This window comes from Platichthys flesus, chromosome 7 (assembly GCF_949316205.1).
Source record: "Platichthys flesus chromosome 7, fPlaFle2.1, whole genome shotgun sequence".
Lineage (NCBI taxonomy): Eukaryota > Metazoa > Chordata > Actinopteri > Pleuronectiformes > Pleuronectidae > Platichthys > Platichthys flesus.
Genome location: NC_084951.1, coordinates 5467527 through 5490244, shown reverse-complemented (window position 1 = coordinate 5490244; position 22718 = coordinate 5467527). Strand labels below are relative to the sequence as shown.

At 43.7% G+C, this 22718-nt stretch overlaps 1 protein-coding gene across 1 annotated transcript; it reads right to left on the bottom strand.

Moving 5' to 3' along the window:
- Window positions 1-869: 869 nt before the first annotated feature.
- On the bottom strand, window positions 870-4791 carry LOC133956847 (serine/threonine-protein kinase pim-1-like). Its single transcript, XM_062392191.1, has 6 exons — window positions 4387-4791; window positions 4043-4149; window positions 3870-3920; window positions 3365-3731; window positions 2636-2812; window positions 870-2542 (listed from the first exon to the last, which is right to left on the bottom strand). Exons 1-6 carry the CDS (start codon window positions 4466-4468, stop codon window positions 2337-2339), a joined length of 990 nt encoding a protein of 329 aa, XP_062248175.1. The 5' UTR covers window positions 4469-4791; the 3' UTR covers window positions 870-2336.
- Window positions 4792-22718: the final 17927 nt, after the last annotated feature.

Here is a 22718-nt window from a genome sequence, read left to right as displayed (position 1 = left end):
TGAAAATGGTGTCTGTAATTACTCTCCTCACTTGGCTGTCTGCTGTTGGGTGCCTGGTCTGTAGTGGGTTTTCAGAGCTTAATAACTGAAACAAGCTGCCTGCTTCAGCTGAAAGCGACACTGAATGGCACTGACTGACACAGTAGTGCTGTGGGCCGGAAAACCAAAGTAATGAGCCGAAAGATGCTAAAAGGCTCCATAGAGCTGAGGAGACAGTACAATGGCAGCATCTTAGCCTAAAACTGCATCTATTTCATTCAGGCACTTAATGGGACTAGAAGGGGCAAGAACGTTTCCACCCTCCATCTACGTATTTCGCTGTTGTGGCTGTTGTTCGTTTCGCTGTTGGAGGGCAGCAGCACTGCTGTCTCAGGGAAGATTAGCAGTGAGGCCAGGAGTCCAACAGGAGCATCACAGCTGATTAAACCGACTACTTACTTGCAAAACTACAACATACATTTAGCAGATTCTACAATCCTTTGATATGTTCCCTCTTACAAGTCCGTGTCATTAGTTTCACAGAGATCTCTGTCCTTCTGATCCTGTGTACTTATGTATTGTGTATTTCGCAGATAAAGCTGACTCACTGAGTTCATGCCTTAAATCCGCCACTGAACATAAATTCTATTTGTATATTTCTATATATATATTTGTTTCTAGTAAAAAAGCCCCATCTTAGTACATTTTTGGCTGATTTCCTCATCTATAGCAATATATAAAAGAACTTCCCCTTTTGTCATATATCCTTATCACTTCATCTGTTCTTGGAATCCAATGTTTACTTCAGCGTCAAACCGGAAACCTGCTGCGAACTTGTTTGACATTGTTTATCTACACATCATTATAACAAGCAAGTAAAGAGTCAAAGGTTTCATATTTAAAAAAATATTTATTGAAATCGTATAAAAATAGTTTCTAACATAATTTACAATTTTCTAATTTAGATGGATGAAAAAGAAAAACATGCAACCAGTTTTCTCATTCTCACATCTCTGATTCACACATTCATTCACGCAAACATTCATAGTTCACTCGCTCCCGCAGCAGACAACATCGTAACAAAACCAGTTACCATCAGTAGATGTTCATTGTTTACATACATTAAGTTGGAAGTGTTTTCACGACTTATTACAAGTTATTTACATTACCAACACAAACAAACAAACACGCGTACATCTGCTCTTTTAAAATTTCAAGCCATAAATATGGTAAAAAAAAAAATCATCTCTTTTGTGTTTGTCTTTTTTTGAATAATCTGTGTGCCCTTCAGTGACTGTGGAATGAAATATATACTTACAGTCAGAATTCTCTCATATATAAATAAATAAATTCTGTGACCAAAAGCTTGTCGGTGTGAGAGAGAAGTCACAGCAATAATAATAAATATTGTTATTATTATTTACATTTCTTGTCCCCGCCAGATTTTAAGACCTGTGGGAGGCACTGTGTAGAGAAGAGCAGTGAAGAGCGGAGGATGATGTGTTTCTGTGTGGTATAAAGTTTTCGTTGTGGTGTGCATTCGGGTGGATGTCAATGGAGCAGTTGCCTAGACCTTGTGTGTGTATACAGTACGACACGTGAAGGAGAGGAAACAGAGGTTGTAGAGTAGAAGTGGGTGCTGTAGTAAAGAGCGTGAGGTAAGTCCAGTGTATCTTTTCTTTTTACGACTTGTTTGCACAGGTTGCTGCCAGAGCCATGAGGTTCTCTAGATGCAAACATTGGAGTAGTAAAAGTGGTGATAGTAGTGGTTATGAATGGCATAGGCTTTACTGATCTAGGCCCATGAGAGGAAAAAACTGCAAGAAAAGAAAGAAAGCCTTGTACAGAGCTAGAAGCTAAAAGGTTGTAGAGAAGCAGAACCTTTTTGCATTCAGGTATTCAAGTATTTTCAGGGTCCCCCCCTACAATCTCACAGAAGGCACTTTTTTGTTTTAGAATCACACTCCTCTTCGCTAATGCCTCTGCTCTTCCCACTCTGACCGTGGCCGGAGAAGGGAGAGAGCAGAGTACAGAGTGGCGAGAAGCTACATGACTCAGACTGTCCACCTGCCAATCAGCAGGATGGAGAGCGAATGCACTGTACTTGCTCGGTGCAGGTGTTTGTGCATGCAGAGCCATGTCCTCCTACAGGCTGCTGAACACCCGCTGCCTGGGTCAGAGTTCCGCCAGGACGACGTTCTGACACTGACATGGGCGGAGAGCTTCTGGCCTGTCAGGTTCAAACCAATTGGGTAATGGTTTTGTCGTGACCTCGGCGCGCGCTCTGGGTGTCGTCCGTTACACCTTGCCCTCGTCTGGGCTGGGACAGCTGGTCTGTGCGCTCAGCTTCAAGTCTGTTACACAAGTCTCTTTGTAATGGTCTCTTGTGTCAGTGCAGCCCAGTTAAGCCCAGGGTGAACTGGGCTTGTTTTCTCTGTCTGCACTGTGGATGGAACTACAGACGACGATGTGCCCTGCATCCACGAGTGGTTGAAGATGTCCTCTAGGACTGGACGGTCCGCTGGCCGAAGCGACAGACACCACTTGATCAGCTGCTGGCACTCTGTAGGGGAGGGGGACAAACAATAAGTGTCGAGCAATGTACTGAATATGACATATTTCCCATCTCTGAGCTAAAACCCAGGTGTGAACTTACCTGTGGAGATTGTCCTCCGGAAGAGGACCTGCCCTCTGGTGATCTCTTCATCGTGTTCAAATGGGACGTCCCCACACACCATATCGTACAGCAGGACTCCCAGGGACCACACTGTGGCAGAGCGCCCATGATAGCGGTGGAATTTGATCCACTCTGGTGGACTGTACACTCTGGTACCTATCATACAGGAGGGAAATAAAGAGAAACATCTTTTAATAAAACTGCGATCTTACTTAATGAATGTGCACACGTTTAAACTCAAACTAGCAATTAATAACATTTGAGTTGTACAGTGAAATAGAAACCGAAAGCCTTGCAGAGGGGAGTGAATGAGTAACTTTGTATGCAGCTTTATCAGCTGGGCCATGTTTCTCAGGCTATTATCAGGAATCAGGTGCCAAGGAGCGTGACAGGCTGTGTGTGTGTGTGCATGAGAGAGAGAGATAGAGACCGAGGAGGGTGTGTGTGGGCGGGGGGAACGGACATGTGACTTTGTTTACAAACTTTGAGTTGTAAAAATACCGCTTCCCTCCAGTGGGGGGCGTTCGAGCGAAGCCAATGCTGCTCGGGCTGTATTGCTAAGCTGCTCTCAGTGTGTAGGGAGGTAATGTAAAGGGCACGTATAAATAACACGGTGGATGCTGACTGTGGCGATGTTAACATCCACAGAATGAATCCACAGACAGGGAGCCAGTCTAATACACGATGTTTTCAGCCGCGACGACTCACCATCGAAGCCGGTATAGATGGTGTCCTTCAGCAGGGCCCCGGAGCCGAAGTCGATGAGCTTCATCTCGCCCGTGCGGAGGTCGATGAGGATGTTCTCGTCCTTGATGTCCCGGTGCACGACGCCGCAGTTGTGGCAGTGGCGCACGGCCTCCAGCACCTGGCGGAAGAAGCTGCGGGCCAACTCCTCGGGCAGGGCGCCCTTCTCCGTGATGAAGTCGAACAGGTCCTTGACGTTCTCGGGCCGCTCCATTACGATGACGAAGCTGCGCGGCCGCTCGAACCAGTCCAGCATCTTGATGACGCCGCGGGAACCGGTGCCGACCTTCTTCAGCAGCACGATCTCCATGGGCACCCGGGAGCCATTAGGCTGTGGGGCAGGAAGACCAAGATTAGAGACCAAAAACCTCACAGCAATACTCTGAACTGTGGCTGTATATCATTATAAAACACAACATGGTGTTAATTGCAATCATATAACCGCCTGTATGGATGAATCGTTTCTTACCAGCTCTCCCCACTCGGACACTCCGTCCTTGTCTACAACTTTGACAGCGACCTGGAAAAGCGAAGAAGAGATGGCGTCAAATCACTTGTACAACAAGATCCCACATGTAAACAAGCTTTAAAAAAAAACATGTAAGGTGTTGCGTATGATGTAAACACACGAGTCCTACTAACCGGAGTTCCGTCGGCCACCCTCGTACCGGAGTAGACGGTGCCGAAGCCGCCGCTGCCCAGCACCGGTCCAACCTGGTACAGCTTCTCGAAGGGCTCCCTCTCCTTCACTGTAAATACCAAAATACAACCGGTTAACACACGGAGACTCACTTCAAGTTGTTCCTCAGTAAACAGCGGTGCCGAGTATTGTCGGGAGATAAGAACAAGGCTAATATTATTGTTATGAAAGGCTCCGTCCTTGAACATGAGCATGCTGCTGCGTGCGAGGACGGAGCCGGGACGGGCACTCTGCAGCGGCCGCGTCCTCCATGACAACACAGCGCGGGGAGCAGAGGGAGGCTAACCTGGGTGGAGCTGGATCTTTGCCGGCATGTCTACGGTGGTGAGGTGGGCCTGGGCCAGAGCATTGAGCGCGGACAGCAACATTCCTTCCACGGTGTCCTCCGAGGTCTTCTCCTCTTTCACTTCGGGTGAGAAATTTTTATTCCGACACGACTTTCTTGAGTAGAGCTTAAGGTCCACGTTGCAGTCACGGAAAATGCGGTCGAAAGGTGAAATAAAAAGCCCGCTAGTTATCCAGGAGAACGAAGCGAAGAAAAACCAAACACGTCGTCCTGGATGAAGGAGTGTGCGTCAAACCCCAGCTGCTCCGCGGTGTTGTTGTAAACAGTTGTGTTGAAAATCAACAGACGCAGAGCAGCACGGACCGATGCATCCGTCAGACACCGGCTCATGGAAACTCAGCGCCGGGGGGGAGGACGTTATAAGGCGGTAGTAAGAGGGCGGCGCGCGACGTACCGACGTCCGCCCGCTGCTGCGCCCATTTCCGCCCGCTGCGCCAATGGGAGCGCAGGAGCGCACGTCAGTCTTCGAAATGTGATACGAGCCGGCCCTCACAACAACTACCGCCCCAGAGCCAGACACAGACGTGGCGGGAACCAAAAACGCGCCAAAGAGAGGGGAGACTAAAGCCATAATCGTGGACGCATGTTGGAGGGAGATGCAGATTCAAAGCCAAGTGCTCCACCCCGCACCCCCCCCCCCCCCTCTGTCTCCATCCTTCGCGGGAAACTGACCCGGTGCACACAGGATATGAACAGACCATTATTATCTATAAACATGAGGAGTGCTGAAAGTAGTAGGTAAAGTCTCTGTGTAGTTTTTCACTCTTCTCCTCAGGAAAAAAAACTCTTACAACACATTTTATATTCTTATCTTCAACAATATATATTTTTAGACTTAACACGAAATACAAAATGCTATTTATTTTCCTTTGTACTATATATTGGGATAGTGTAAACTTTGACCAAGCTGGAACAAGACTTTGCCTTTTGATCAATAAAATCGTATCTTATTATTCATGGTGGTACACGTGGCTGTATGTATGTTTTTGTTTTATGTTTTTAATATTGTAAAGATAATTGGACCAATAAAGGGAGGGTTAAAGATCTTCTCTTCTGTTGTTGTTGTGTCTGCCTGTGAGATCACAAACATTCTGTGTCTGCTGGCTGCACCCATCATCATCATCATCATCATCTCCATGGCCCAATAAAGACATTTAGAACGAACAGACATGTTTTAGGGGCCCATCCAACCTGAGATCAGTTCATCAGCTATTCTAAACAGTGGCCCTCCTCGGTCACTTACCTAATCATTTCCACATTAAACACAGAGGCTGAGTTCAGTGGCTGCAGAGCAGAGAGAGCAGGGCTGCGTTGGGGGTTGGAGCAGCTTGACAATGCGTCTCTACTGACTGCAGCATCAAAGCAGCAGGGGAGAATGGGCGCATTCCACTCATTCTTTCAAATTGGGTGGCCGCGTTTGCAGCCGCTCACAGGATGTGGGAAACTAGAGATAAAAAGATTCACCCCTCCTCCTCACCCACCTCCTCCCTGCGCCCCTCCTCTGCCCGCCACTTTTCCCGCGCATGCTATTGTTTGAATCTCTCTCTCTCTCTCTCTCTCTCTCTCTCTCTCTCTCTCTCTCTCTCTCTCTCTCTCTCTCTCTCTCTCTCTCTCTCTCTCTCCCTCTCACTCTGGTTTTCTATTGTAATTTAATGGATTATAAACCAACAACAACAAACAACACAGCTCGACCATATTTCACAAATATAAACTGGGGAAGGTGGTCATAAAGACATTGACGTTATTGTACTTTCTTTCCCTTTTACTTGAAATGTTATGTTACTTCTTCCTGATATCATGTTGCACTATGCACACACACCCACATCAAATACACACACACAGACATACACACTAACAAACACACACTACATGCATCTATCTATCTATCCATCTTTCTATCTATCTTTCTGCAGATGCACTTAATTTAATACTCATGTTGTATTATAAGCTGTTTTGCATGGGTCTGAGTATTTACATTTGTTTAAACACTTGATAAAAAAAGTCAGGGAAGTCTTTCTCAACCTGATCCCAGGTCACTGTGGCGGAGTGGAATGTGAGTGAGAGCAGCAGAGGAGTGTTCAGCCTCGGGCAAATTCCTGACATGTTTGAAGACAACATGCAAATCAGGCCCCGAACCACATGACTCCTTTTAACCAACCATTAATCACATCACATGTGTAAGTCATAGATATAATATTTAGATTATTAGTCTGTTAACACTTTGAATGCTAGTTTCTTATTTTTTGGGCATAAAAGTTTCTCAGACTTGAGCTCAGTTTAGAGCTCTCAATGCCACTATTATGGAAACTTAGACACAACATCATTTTTTCTGTTGCTGTTGTGTAACAGAAGTGTAAGAATGAGTCTTTACAGTGTCCTTGAAGGTCCAGAGAGGAGTGTGTGCTATGTTCAAGCTCCGTCAGGGGCATCGGAGAAGTGTGTGAAAATGGAGCGGTCCAAAGCAATGTGTGTGACAGTGACCGCAGGCCTCTGAAAGGCCACCGGTGAGCGCATCTCTCTGGGGCCGCACATATAACTGCCTGCATGATCAGCATGGCTCAAATGACAAGCCATCTAACCCCATCCGTCAGAAGGGCAGATTATTAGTCGTACCGCCCCACTTTGGGGCCCACCTGCTCCGTCCAATCTCTGGAAGTCTTTCCCGAGAGAAGACAGTAACAGGTTCTTACTGTACAGCCAGATATTCCGTTTGTTTTTATTTATTTTCTTAATGTCTGTGAACATCAGACATATTCAGCCTATAACGGGGAGCCCCGGTGGAGTCTTGGTCTGTGTTGTAGGCGTCTTTTCATTCGGGTTTCAGTTATACACTGCAAAAGCAAACATTCAAGGTCGGGGGGGGGGGGGGGGCAGTCGCAAAAGATTTGGTTTTCAAAATACCTTTATGAATTACTTCCTCTTTCTCGATAAATCGACACCCTGCCCACAGGACAGTTTCACAACACCTTTTTTTACACAATTCTCTGGAATTTAGTTTCTGAATTATTTGTCCTGAATTTGATATGAATACAGACTTATAGCGTTTATGGAAGCACTTTTCGTATGTATTTTGAGCAATAAAAGACTATCTTTGTAAATACTTCATTGAGTTAACAGCTGATGGGGTGGGATGCAGGTTAAAAATTGAAGATCTCTGTATGTTTATTTCACAAAGAAATTCAACAAGTCGATTGTGGAATAATCTGTGAACCACCACACTAACCAGTGCGAGCAAATGCTCAACTGAGCCTTGATGATTAGTTTCTTTTTCATGCAACATTTTATTACAAACTCCAGTGTCACATGAACTCGGTTATCTGCCTCACCATGCACTCTTGACCCTGTCCTCCAGCTCCACCCTTCTTCAGAAAGTCATAACACTTTCTGTGTAACACATTAACCCCTTCTCCTCTCAGGAGACATTTCACTTTCCCCCGTGTGGCCTCTTACAGTAGATTCCCTGCATAGCTCAACTCAAGGTTTGCTTCTTCAACCCCATTTATATGTCACACCTTTGTATTTTTGTTTTTCTATTAGTCATAGAGTTACACGCAGTAGTATCTCTGTTTGATAGAGGCTACAGTCTCCCTCCCTGTCTCTCCTCAGTCATCCTGGATGTTCTAAAAGGCTCAGCCACTTGTCTGCACACTTGTTCCTCCATCAGTCCTGACGGCCAGCCATCACCTCTCCAGCTGTACGCAGATCCCACCTGCTGCCCCTCTGTAGGTGGCAGGAAAAATAATTATGGAGGTGGAAGAGACAAGCGTGGGCTTGCATAGACTGTTGATGGCTCTCAATACTGCCAATGGATTAATGGATAGGAAATGAAATTTAATGTGCTTTAATAGCCTGAGTGGTAGTTCACAGGGAGACAGGGATATTCTCATGGCAAACTGTCATGCATGGTTATATAATCATAAGATCTGGTATCTCATGTGTTCGGGAATCAAATGGTTAGTCACTGGTTCTAGTCAATTGACACATGCCTTCATTGGCTACAACCATGCTACTAGGTTTCTGCTTGAAAATGGGGATTTTTAAATGAAAACGATCTCTGTTCTCATAAGCGTTTTGGTTTCAAATAGGTTTTAATTCCCGTCCTTACTAACGTGCCTGAAAACGCACATCACCTGGCCCCTCCCGTGCACTGAGCATCCCATGCTGGTGTGAACAGGAACTGCTTGAATGATGGCTCGTCTCCTACAACTAGTAGTGTCACTGTAAAATGCATGAGTTTAACTGCACAACAGCTGTTAGGAAAGTCAACGGGGTCACCAACACTAGTAATTGATTATCCATGTTGCTTTCTACACTGGTAGCCAAGGCTAACGTTGTTTTTTTCTTCTGGAAGGAGGTCATGTCATAGGATACTGACGATTGGCAAGTCCTACTGTACATCATGACCGAACGATCCAATTAGGAAACATTTCCATTTCTATCTGTTCAGACTAAAACACAGCCCTGGAGTTTAAAAAAAACAACAGGGCCAGTAGCATTTCCAAACTGCTTCATAGCAGAGTTAATGAATTTCGTACGAAAATGTACAAGTATGCATGAAGCCTTAAAATATCATTCATTCACATGTCATTCACAGCAGCAACTTAAAATTGCAGTGCCATAGACGTGTAAATATTCCCAACTGAAGGATAATTTATGTTTTCATGTTATTACTGCTTGGAGCTGTGTGAGCCTATGGCCTGGAATAAAATGCCACCTGCATATATGGCAATGCAGATTAATGTTGCTCCCTTCGCAGCTTTTAATAAGCCATTTACCTTTTGCATTTTGCACCTTCTAAAAGCAGCAATTAGACTTCATACAATACATGCATTAGTATAATTCAAACATGCAACCAAAAATTTGCTGGGAATTTTTAATTGAAAATCTAGAAAATAGGTGACATTTGTCATGATGAAGCTTTTATGCTCATGAAAAGGCTGTTTCTCTCAGGCTCAATAAAATAGACCATTAAGCCATTATGTTCTTATTGTGCTAAATTACTCAAAGCACCTTACGAGTATTTAGTATGCTCTTCACTGACAGCCTGTCATCCTGGATATGTGATGGGCAGTGTGGTCGGCAGTAATGGAATGATGCCAGGTGTCTCGTGGAGCTGTGTGCGTTCAAGGTGACTACCCCATAATTAGAGGAGGGTAGTAACACTGGCCCACAGCTCAGCAGGAGGAGCAGCCTCACTCCTTTCAGACAAACAAAGCCTGCCCATGTCAGTTAGGCTGATTGCGTTGCCAGACCTGATGCTTGAAGGGTTATCAGGGTTGTCACGCGTTTCTTTGCATTCGATCATCAGGAATTTCATCGATGATATACATGCAGAGACAGCACGGAAACCAACGTTTTTAACCTGCTCTCATCCACATGTCTGCGACTGGTTATTACCTCATCGACCCTCTCAGCCATGACCTCACTGCATGAAAATGTCTGCGGAGAAAGTTGTGGTTGGCAGCTGTCCACCCCGGGAACACTGGACCTGGAGGTAGCTAACCTGAGTAACCCCGCGCGGCTGCATGCTTAAAAAAACCACACACACTCAAAAACACTGAAACATTATCTGTTATGCCACCAAATTAGCAGCAAAGACTTTCTAACTCTGCCCAAAAAAGGAAGGTGTCGGCATGCGTGGAAGTTTGTGTGTGCATGTGTCTGCACGTGTGCTCGTGGGTGGTGTGAGGATGAAGGATTATTTTTAGCAGGGTCTTGAAGGAATAGGGAGAAGCTGTGCGGTGGGTAAACTCCCGTGTGGCCTGACCTCTCCTCAGGTAGTAATTTGCCCCCTTCTCTACTCAGTTCCTGAAAGGTCTTGACCGGCGGGGCCATGGGAAAAGGCTCCAGTGGACATCAAAAGCGGGCCTATGTGGGAAAACACCAAAGAGGGTCTGCAAGTAGCCTAAAGGTCACCAAAGGGGTCAAATTTCATGTCCGCACAGGCCTGGTTTGGGGTCAGAGGTTATTGGCATACCTGTCCAGCGCCACTCAGACTGTTCTTCCAAGAAATTATCCCTACTTGTCTCAATTAGGGATTTGGTTACTGAAGGGCCCCTGTAAGGTTTATTTATGGCCATTGTTGAGGTTGTTACGGAGGAGTGATCTGTGTGTAAAAGGAGGAGGATGTTTTTAAGTTTGCCAATGGCTTCAATAATAGGAATTCCGTCAGCTGTAGACTTGTCCATATGGGGGTTCAGCTCACAGGAAATAACACTTCCTGGTTTCTCCCTGCGATCCCTCTCAACAATAATGCTGTTGACGGGAAGGTGACAGTGACCATGTTTCGATCCGTTGTCATTAATACTGAATTATGCAATCTTGTGGATTTATTTATTGTTGGTGTGTAATAGTAATGTTTATACTCCTGTCTATTTTTTATTCTGTATAATAATGCAAAAACTAGTGAATGGATTATGACGAAACTTGGTGGAAGAATGTGGTATGGGTCAGGGATAAACAAATTCAATTTTTGTCTTGACGTTTCCTTCTTAAACATTGTGAGGTAATGACATTTTATTTTATAAATTTGTTAATTTCTCTGCGAATAATTTTTGATCTATATGAAAAAAAATGAGGCATGTTTAGTGAATTTAAATGTATTGAGTGTGTGCAATTTGGTGCAGATCCAGATAAAAATCCACATCTGTTGAATTTAAGTGTGGTTACACAAGGGGACTTTGGACCTTAGTGGAGGTATGTGCTCTACTGAGTGCCATTCTAGTGGACATTAGTACTTACTAAACCCCCTCCCCAAACAGCAATCTTCCAATCATTAGCATATATGAAGACAGGCCTTTGAAGCTTGGAAACATAATAGCAAAACGGATCAACCCTCTTTGCTTGCTCTAGCTGTTTTTTTAAAACTATGTTAAACTATGTTCCATAATTGTGGAATAAAAAAAATGGTAAATCGCCCATCACTGGCGTTTACATACATGCTAAAATAGAACGTTTGGGGGTGTAAGCAGTAGCTTTGGGGGACTGAACCCAGCAAAGGGTCAGCTGTTCATCTGGCATTTTTGTTAACCCTACCCAGCCCACGGTGACGTCTTCTGCATTGCTGCACCGCAACGCAACTCTCGGCCGTCACACTCTCAATGGTGACGATCAGAGAGAGAGAGCAGGGTGGATTGGTTGGGGCATGAAACCATGTGGCTCAGGAACGCAAATAAGAGGTGGCGAGGAATGTGCTGGACCAGGAAGAAGGCCACTCGTGTCACCTTCCCACGGAGGGTTAAGGAGAGGGGTGGGGGGGATGGGGTGGTTGTTGAGAGGGAGAGGGGGGCTGTACACATTTATCCACGTGGGAATCAAACAGTAGTGACATATTAAACTGCCGTCACACAAACAGCCCAGTGACACTGTTGCCAGTCACCTTTCAAGAATGTTGGTGGTGGGATTATTTGAAACTTCCCACAGGGGTAGGACAGGGCCTTTCTTCACATTTGGCAGTCAGCTGGGCTGTTCTCATTAGAGCGCAGTGAATGGGCCAGTTATTCACATGAGAAACAACACTAAGGACAGGTTACACTGGTGGCACATATAAATAGCCCTGTCCCCAATGAATAAGGCTGTTCAGTGAGGAACATGTAAATACAAAATCCCCACGACTCAACCACAGTTTTTCTCTGGCATTTCTCTCCGTTTAAAGTTCTTCACTGCTCTACTTTGTTCATGCCTCTCGATGCAGCCCCCACCAAACAACCCAGCCTTCGCACTCTCATTCCCACCCCTCCAGCCCGGTGCACTGCTTACAGTTGATTTGCATTTTGGCCCAGAAAGCGAGATGGGCGGTTATTGTTGTTGTCGAGATGGCAGAGGGGGGTTTTCCCAGCAGCTTTTCCCTCTCCTCCGGTCGAACCATAATACTGCTGCCGGTGATGTCATGGACCAGAAAAAAACACTCAAAGCTGCTTCCCTGGGAAACCCCACATCAGGAAGTGGAAGACGATATTTTGCCCTGCTTGATTGTTATACCAGAGCGGCTTGGAAGAGACGGTGAGGTTTCTGATTAGGTTCCCATACTTTGCCGGTTGTGATAGCCAGCACGAACCCACTGAACTCAAACAATTGGACTAAGCGACTTCTTTTTTTCTTTTCTTTTTTCCTCTCCTTAAAAACTGATGAGTTTTGCTGAACCATCATGGTCAGCTATTATAACAAAATGTAGATTTTAGCCCCTGTTCCATAATTCACTGTTGCTACTACATTTGCACATGCAGCCTTTAGCAAATAGCTGCAGGGGAACAGAGTTGTAGATGTGTTGTATTGCAAAATGTCTCACAGTTTTAACATTCTAAGCCTTGTGTAACATTCCCAGCATTACAACCGGGAGGCTTAGAAAAGGAGGTACAGGTCAGTTTTGCATGAATAGGTTTCTAACAGCTCTATTAGATCAACTGTATATTGGGGATTTCCCATCCACATTTGTCATGTTGACTCAGGATGGGGGATTTTCTTCCTTGCGTTTGACTGTCAGCTGTCATGGAGCACTGCAAACATGAGTATATATATAAATATACCTTTAATGTTGAAACAAGACAGACTATGTTCACATGCCCAAGTAGCCCAAATCTGAAATTTTACTCCCTATGTGACTCGAACTGATTGTTTAATGACAGCGTGAACAGCACGAATTACACAGAATCTGACATTTTCAGATCAGGTTTGGGCCACTTTGATATGTTATTCTAAATCAGATACACATCAGATTCTCTGAAAATGTGACCTCAGTCTGAACAGCCATGTGACCCGTATCCGAATTCGATGCGACATTAACGTCACTATACATCAACATTACTCATCATTTTGTGCAGGCCAACGGGCGGGGGAAGTTGCTTGAGGGGTTGTATCGTAACCGGTCTGTATTTGAATGCATATCAAGAGAAGAACTTCAATGTAAACGCTCACATCTATGGCCTCCATGTTTATTACCGACTTCTTCTCCTTGCCTACCGTCATACACAGCGTGCTGCGTGCAGCCTTCTATGGATCTGAGTCACATCATTGCTATGAACAATAAACACGAAACATATGAAACAGAACAAACATGGTTGGAGATAACATTTTGCTTACCAAATAAACTCTAAAACTCAACCATTGGTTTAATATGTTTATAATTTAAAGGCTTTTTGTTCTTGTCCAGTTCTCGAAATATTCTTCTCTTACGTTTCACACATGAACAACGCAGCAGGATATTCTCAGCTTCCACGTGTGTGGTCATTAATAAATCAACTCGCTCGAGGTGAATCCTCAGGATAATCTCCTGCTCCGTTCTCAAGTCATTCGGACACTCAGAGGTTCACCCAGGGGGCTGACTCTGATATTAGCCTTCTCACTCTGGCTCGTTTCAGGAGATTGTCCAGGTTCAGTGTCAGTCTGAAAACAACATCATTAACATATTGTTTCTCATTTGTTTAACCTTGGGGTGTAAAAAGGAAACATGAATATGATTAATAGGGGTTTTGTTCTTATCCAGCCCTTAGAATCTTTAGTATATTGTCTTTCTGTGGAATACAATCATGTTGTTTGTGCGGTCAGTGTAATCGAAGTGATATAACATGTCACTTTTTATAGTATGTATACAACTACACACATTTACTGCACAATACTAACACTGTCAGTTTCATTTAAGTCTTCATGCCCATCGAGAGCACCAATGTAAAAGAACAAATAAAACTGTTTTTGTTTTATCCTTTTTTTATATATATTAATAACCATTTAGACTTGAAATGAATTTACATTTCAACTCGATGTTAATAGCACCAGTAATAAATGTCCAAACTCCATGAAGATGATAAACTCTACCTGCTGATTAAGACAGGATCATCCATTCAAATGTTCAGAGAAATAAAAGGTTGGGATTTAATGTGTCCCTCCATGACTAAATCTTCTTTAACACTAACAAATACTATTTTACCTCAGAGTTCCCATCTTATCAGTGCTATTCATGTTTATTTGTGATGGGAATCGCCGAATATTCAGTGTGCCCCTCTTCATTTTAGCTGCAACCGCTATTTTGTAAATTGACTTGCATTTTACAATGTAAATCATGAACTCTATTGTCAAGAGTCCCATTCACATTGAAGGGGCCAAGTTTGTGTACCTGAGGATTATCTCTCTCTTCCCTGACGAGTGGATTAACCTTTAAATGGCTGTAGACACATAACATCATTCTGCCGTCCTCACCCATCGTGGCTCCGGCCTCCAGTCTCTCCTGGCATTCCACACGTGGTGGGGCCGGCACATGCAGCTGTGTGTGTCTGTGTGTGTATGTCTGTGTGTCTGTGTGTGTGTGTTTGTGTGTGTGTGTGTGAGTGTGTGTGTGTTTGTGTGTGTTTGTGTGTGTTTATGTGTGCCATTAGGCATTAGCCTTGGAGGAGAAAGCATTAGGAATCTGGCCTTACATTCCCCGGAGGGAAGGGTGGGAATGCAGAGGAACAAATTCCTTTGCTGCTCACCTTCTCATCCCATTACAATTTACTTTAAACTTTTCTCTTCTCTTCTCTTCTCTTCTCTTCTCTTCTCTTCTCTTCTCTTCACCCCCCCCCCCCCCCGATTAAAATGAATGAAAATATCAGGAAACGCGTAAATAAACATCTCTTGCTAATTAGTTTGGGCCTCATCGGACATGTTGTCTTTTCTTCTTATGTTCAAAGCATGCCAGCATCCGGTATTCTGTAAACAAACTGTTGAGGAAGTGAAGATTTCTCTCCCAGCGCTCACTTAATTCGTCTATCTCAGAGGTCTTTATGAATGAAATGCTCATAGTTTTGGATGTTTGTTTGTTCAATCCTCTCTCTCTCTCTCTCTCTCTCTCTCTCTCTCTCTCTCTCTCTCAGTCATATGCTGTGCGTGGCCTTCACTCTTATCTCTTGGCCACTGAACCAACTTTTTTACAGCCCTGGCGACCTGGAGGGTCACCGTGGGATTTAATGATGGAGGAAGCACATGGTGACGTGCAAATTGTTGGGGCAATCCAATGAGCATACAGCAGCTGGCTGGCCGGATGAATGATGGGAGCGGCTGGCACTTAAAACTTAGTTTGTTTAAAGGCTGCACAAGATGAGGGACACATCTCAACATTTATCCAGAAATTGAAACAATTGCAGTTATGCATCTTATAAAAGCTATGTCTTAGCATAGCCCAAAAACGTCTGCCACTATTCAGATATTTTTTCCCCAGTAAAAGTAGAAATAAAGTATACAAATCCTCCATTACACTAGAAGAAGTCCCGCATTCAACATACTAGTGAAGTGCCTGTTCTTAACATGCCTGTTTGAAATGTTCTGTTCTCTTGTCCTGTGTTAATGCTCGGGAGCTACTTAGAATTATTCCTTGTCATTAGTGAGAACAGAGCTTTTTTATAAACAGTCAAGGGTGCAGAGAGAAGTCAGAAAACCTTGTGTTCATCCTATCTGGTTTATCTGCAGTGAAGATTTCAAAGCATTGCTTTTCATAAAATAAAACTGAATGTATTTATTCATACATTGCATATACTATTTCAAAGGTCTGTATAAATTATTACTGTAACAACCAAGTTTCCCACCACTGCTCTAGTTTATCAGAGGACGTAGTAAAAGACAGACTGACCAGCCCTTCTAACTGATACACAGCGCTGGTTTGTCAGTTTATTAAATTTGTATCCCTATCGAATGTATTGCATGTCCAAATTGCACCAAATTTGAGACTGCACTGCCAATTCTGAAGCAGATAGGATGAACAATTCAAGAGATATTCATTCCACAGACATACATTTGTGGAATTGGAAGACAGATTTAATAATATTTATATTATTATTACTTGTAGTGATTGCTTTATATTATATTACTGGAACTGTTACTTATGCATCATATTTTACTGTTGGCTGTGCTCTAGTGCAACTATTTTAAATACTTAATACCAAGCTGTCACACACTTAAATATATAACACCGTGCGTCCTTAATCATTATTATGTTATGTCATAGATGTCCTTTGTTTTACGTCAGAGCAGTTATTTGCTTTGCTCCTCTCCCACAAATGATCGCCTGCCAAACACACAGTGCTTCAGAATTTGGACAGTTCAAACAAAAGCTACATGCAAAACCACCGAGTCCCGTCACAGCACTCTCTGGCCGCCGGGTGAATCTGAACAACACACACGGATGTGGAACTTTCCTCTCAAGCTGCTCACACGCCATCCCTGCCACTTGTGATCTGTGAGACCGAATATAAACACTGGCCAATGATGTGAGTAGAACGTGGGATAGTCACGGTCTGGAGTCCCAGCCTTTGTTTACATTCTGGCCCTGACGTCAGCAGCAAGCAGAGGGCTTGGTGGATCAACACTGGCCATACAGGAGAGTCCTGTTTACTTACCTGGGAGAATTACTGTACAGCTCTACTACATCCTTAGCAAGTAGGAGATAGGGGGTGGGTGGTGAAAAGCGAGAGAGAGTTTCATCAAAAAGAGAGAGAGAAGGGGGGGGGCAGAGTGGCAGTACAGCAAGGAGGGATAAATCCCACAGTGTGGCCATGCTAAATAAATACAGGCCATCACAGCAGGTCCCGTCAGTCCAAGTCAAGCTTGTAACCTGAGACCCAGACAGACGTCAGCTGCTGACACAAGAGATTTCCATGTCGGTTTCTCACCCCTCACTCCTCTTTGTTCTCACCTGTGTCCTCTTTATCTTTGTCAGATGCCTTTTTTTTTACACATGCACACATTTTCCTTTGGATCTTTTATTGTGAATTAGGGGCGTGGGAGCAGCAGGAGAATCACACGACAGTGACCCATCTGATGCAATAAATGCTGACAGCTGCGAGCCATCCATTAACACACTGGTGTGCATTGAACTTTTACTGCAGGTGAGCTGTTAAGGAATGAATGCACTTCAGTCCTGCAGGCAAGCCCAGGCACTCCGCTGCTCTGCCTTCTCAAAGGTATAACTCATTCGGATTCCATACATTTCACTTTGTGCATTGTCATGTCAGTAGTTGAAGAAGGAATCCTGTGCAGGCAGGTGGGGATGGTTGCAAGAGCTCGAAGCTAATTGACCCTGGGCCAGTGATACTCCCTCCATACCTCAGCCGGCTTTCACAACTTTAGGCCCCAGAGCTGATCATCTGTCTGGATCTGAAACTTCAGTCAGGTCAAGCAGTAGAATATAAGAGTGACAGCTTCTGCACCAGCAGAGTGCAGAGTAAAAAAGTTAAAGTACATAACTATTATCAGTAAAAAAGTACCTAAAGTACTCCTCGCGGTTCAGAATGACCCATCGTGGAGTTACGACAAATGCATAAAACACTTTTTAATGGATTAGTTAAATGACTTGCTTCATTAGTTTCATCACTCAGCCAGATCTGTGAAAGGTGTCCTCAAGCAACAGCACAACCTCCGCACCCACATGTCACATCCTCTGTGTTTAATGAGTAGAAACTGAGAAGGAGGTGTTATTGTTCAGCAAGCAGCCGAACAACAGAGTGAAGAGTTCACTGACCATCAACAGCTGGCTCACTGTTAGCATTAGCCCTGCTGACAGTTCTTCAGAAGCCCTGTCCTCACATGTCACACACACCCTCCAACAAATTCTTCTTGACCTGTGTTAAAGCTCTGGAGCTGCATCAGAATTATTCCTTGTCTTTAGTGAGTGTAATGGAAATGTACTTAATAACTTCTTAGTTTGTGCATCAAGCAGACTTTTCAATCTAGGATACAGCTCAACATAAACGTTATGGTGCACCCACTATCTAGCATGTGAGCCCATTGTCTATTCATGTCTTGCAGAAGTTTACCCTGAGTTCACCTGAATCCTATAGTGAACTTTGCTTTACTCTGGTTAAACTGTGTTTGTCGATTGTTACAAGAACTCAGCTGACTGACACAACACCTTAACCACACATGATTTTATTTCCTCTCCAACACAGTGAGAATGCAGCCTATAAGTCACACCTTTGCAGACGATATGTTAAAGTTTTTGGCCACTTCTCTCAGAGCATCGTTTGTTGACCAAATTTCCACCACGAGTCCTCCTCAAACAGTTCGATTTTGAATTCATCTTGACATGAAGCATCGCAGCAACAAAACGAACATTGTGTTTCATCTTGAAGAGAAAATGCCAAAAAGATAGTGATTCTATGAATGTTGTTGCTATGACAGAGATCAACACCGGCGACTGCTGTGACTGTCTCTCCCCCTCTAGATATGAAGTGCCCTTCGGTGGTAGTGTCCCTTTTCAAACGGATCCACAGGGGACTGGGCTAGAGACACTTCCCCAGGGAACCACTCGTTATGTCATCAGCAGCCAATCAATACTATTACAGTGACATATCAACTGAAATTATTATATAAGCAACCGTTATCAACCAACGTTATAATATGATAATAAAATAATCTAACCTGACAGCTACAGAACAGATGGGGCAGATTCGGGAGCATGTTTGAATCGTTAAAACCAATGTAACGTTAGTCCTGTCCATAGAAACTTCTGCACCCCGATGAAAACATTATAACATAAACGGGAAAGTTTGAATAATTTGCAGCTAAAAACCATACTCTCCCTCAGAGGGATTTCACCGAATAGTTGACACTAAGATATTACGCTGGGTTTACAAAAAATGTCATGGTTAAGTTGTAAGATTTCATACTAACGTTTATGGTTGTTTTACCCTCAGTGGTCGCCATGTTGATGCACTTCGTCCGTTTGTAAACTATTTGGGAATTTCGGTCTACCCCTTTGATTTTGGGGGGTCTTGAATACACTGTGGTTGGAGGGGTGTTCGTAAGGCTAGAATGCCACTACCCCGACGTCACATAAGTTGCTTTCAGACATGCAATGGACTCCACAGTTTCGGTAATTTCCAATACCAAAGACAAAGGAAATGAAATCAACGGCAACCATTGTTTTTTCCCTGATACCTTCAACATTTTCAGCTAAATAAGTCACACAGTTTCGTGTTCTCACCAAGAGCTACACACATTCTGTTCCTGATTATTCTTCCCATGTAGAATGTGATACAGGAGTATGACACATTGTCCATTTCTCCTTGACCTTGACAAGGGTCTGTTTCTTCTTGAATCTAGTTGTCCTAATTAACCGTGAAAATCTTCATGCACAGACCCAGTGCAGGACAGTCTGTCAATTTCCCACTGTGAAAGCGATGAAACAGAGACTCATACAGTAGCTGGATAAGATAGGCAGTTGGATGGAAGAACATGATCCCTGTTGGAGAGCAGAGTGTTCCGGACAGGAATTTCAGAGTATTACATTTAATGACTATGATGACTTGCAATATTAGTGAGCTGAGATGAGCATAACTGTTGGCTGTGGTGGCCTAGTTAACGTTTAGTGCAGTTTCTAGATCTCTGTGCCCAGCAGGGAAGAAAGTGCTCCTGCTTAAGTAAAAATTTTACTTTAGCCGAGGCATACATAGTGGTGCACGAGGTAATCCTGATACTACTTGAACTACAAACTCAACCAGGTGAGATAGCTGCACATAAAGAACTTTGCAAGTGGAAACACACTTATGCAAAAGAAACATTTCAGATTTTATGTAAAACCTATGAAAGCAGAAATGAAGAAATATTATACCCAGTCAAAGGGCATTAGGGTAAATGCTTCTTATTATCTCCTCTACTCTCTGTGGCAAAGCAATACTGTTTGGTTCCAGGTGAGCTTTACACATTTAAGGTTACAGCTGCCTAGCATTTTCTTTTTTTGGACCACAACAGTGAGGCCAGTTCTACAAGCATGAATGTTCACGACCCATAGTGTAGGAACTTCATCATTGCCCCCTGGTCCTTTAAAAACTAATTGAGGCAAAAAGAGCGTCTTTTACATCATCTGGGGAGTGATCATCATTAGCATCTTAATTAGCATCTTTGTCACTAGATTTATAGACAATGCATCTCCGTTTAGAATTGCTGTTTATTTGACCTGCATATATTCTGGTTACAGCTTTCTTTCTTTCAACCGCTCTTGAGATGTGCGTTTCCCATACAAACCGACAGTGATCATTTTACATGTAAATATAGGCCAACTCACAGCAACATGACACACAATATTACCTCCTTTGGGTCTTGAAGAATTAGGTGAAAATCCTAAGCTGTTTGTGCTAAAGGGGAAAAAGAGTTCTGAAATCAATCAGCACAATTCTTTGAGTCATACAGGCAGGGCCATCCTGTTGTGTTGCATGGTTTGCTTATTGACAAAAAGTTTTGTGTAGTGCATGTCAGCGCGAGCAGGTGAAACTCATAACAAAGTGCTCAGGATCCCTCATGAGTGAATCATCGACTTCACACAACCTTTCACAGCAGCGGTGTCTGTGTTTTCATTCTTTTCTGAGCATAAGTCTACAGACAACCAACACCCAAGTGTCATCTCAGAGCCATATCATTGCAATGCTTGTCAAATTATAAGAGCTGTCACTGGCAGCCACTGGAAACTCCGTCGTGTTGAAATACTGGTTTTCACATATGCATGGCTGAGGAGGAACTAAGCCGAGAACACAGACATTAGCATGTGGAGGCCAGCACAGTAAGTCTCAAGTGCTTCAGTGGTAAAAATAAAGACAGGGAGGGAAGTCAGTTTTTCCACATGCCTTCACAGACACAATCAAATGTGCAGCATCAGTTTAATTGACAAAAAGCAAAAGCATCATGAGAACAGTGAGATGTTTGTTTTAACCTATGGTAGTGGAGGGGTGTGACTGTGGGAGCAGGGAGCCTGCTCTTAACTTGGACCGCCACTGAGGCAGCGAGCAGCCGCTGCTGCAGCGTCCTTCACTGACCACCGAATCTCTGTAGTGCTGACCCTCACCTCTGACCTCCCTGTGAACAAGCATTTCTCCTTCAAGGATCAATAGAACATCCACTGCCCCTCCAAAAACAAAAGTAAGTGAAATAAATAAATAAATAAGAGGGGCTGTTTCTTCACGGAAATTAAGCATTTCACTGGGGAAATTCCTTTTAGCCTCCTGTGGGTCGGATATCTCTAAATAGGTTCTGGTCCTATTACTGATAGATCCCCTCATGGTAGGATGATTTAATGAGCATGGCTCCCAGGGCAAGAGACTCATTTTATTACTGACATTGACTAAAATCTTCTTTGCAGATAAAAGACAAGTAATCATCAGAGCACACCAATAAAAAGTGATGGTATATTGTCTAACTGTTTGAGGAGGACTCATTAATGACAAGGGATAGTTCTGAAGTAGCTCCGCAGCATTAACACAGGACAAGAGAACAGGAGATTCCAAACAGTCAGGTTAAGAACGGCCACTGCACTCATTGTAAAAATAGTATATAAGTCATTCTGCTTTTGAGGTTGTTGAAGTTGTTTGTGAATTGCAGCCTTCTCTTTCTTTGTACCACTTAGTTATTTTCCCTGTAATTTGTCTAATTTTTTTCTCTCTCTGTCATCTAAGTGGGCGGTCGATTGAGGCCAACGTGCATGGCAGCAGATGAAGGGGCAACCCAGCGAGGAGCCATACAGTGTCATCCAGGGTGAGTTCAACCATGTGAAACTCTGAGAAGCTCCTCTAGTGACAGTGTGGTCACCGCACAGTCAGACCACACACAGGCTAACATACACAATGCAGGCAGGCAGGCACACAAGACCCTGTGCATTTGCCTAAATTAAAAAATACAAATAAAAAATATGTACATCATGTGCACATGCACCAACACAGTCAGTCGCACCTCTTATCCGACCACTCAGATACTGCAGCAGGGGCGGCAGGACCCTGCAGAGATGGAATGTGACCTATTGTTGCAGCGGCCATTTATTAACAATAGAGGATCACAGACAGTTAGCACCACAATGCCTCCATGCTGATCTGTGCAGAAGTCTCGGTGCTACTGGCTGCTGCTGCGTCCTGCTGAGCTCATTTAACAACTTGGGAATCAGGTCGCTTCTGCAACTCATCAATTCATAAAGCTTTTTTATTGCATTTTAGTGCATTTTTACTCCCAGATAAAAATTACATCTTTATAATATTACTATTGGGGCAGCTGTGTTCAGGAGGTATAGGGAGTTTTTGACCAACCAGAAGGATGGCTGGATGCATTTTTACAGTGATACAACAGGTTTCTGTATGTATGACAAAGGGTGAAAACAAAGTGGCGTGAACATAGCCTAATCAATAAGAAAGTGTTTTAGTACACAGTGATTTATTAAATATCAAAGAAAAAAAAGGTTCTTTAATAATCTGGAGTTTTGGTTCCATGTGCATCACTCAAGGGAAGAAGTTGAGGTGACACGGGTCAAATATTGCGGAACGGCTGCCTTC

Bases quoted from the DNA above. Each gene is read 5' to 3' on its own strand.
- LOC133956847 (XM_062392191.1), bottom strand. From the start codon at position 4,468: ATGTTGCTGTCCGCGCTCAATGCTCTGGCCCAGGCCCACCTCACCACC. The intron at 4,150-4,386 runs GTTAGCCTCCCT...TGGTATTTACAG, and splicing joins AAAGATCCAGCTCCACCCAG to TGAAGGAGAGGGAGCCCTTC. The intron at 3,732-3,869 runs GTAAGAAACGAT...CCTGCCCCACAG, and splicing joins TGTCCGAGTGGGGAGAGCTG to CCTAATGGCTCCCGGGTGCC.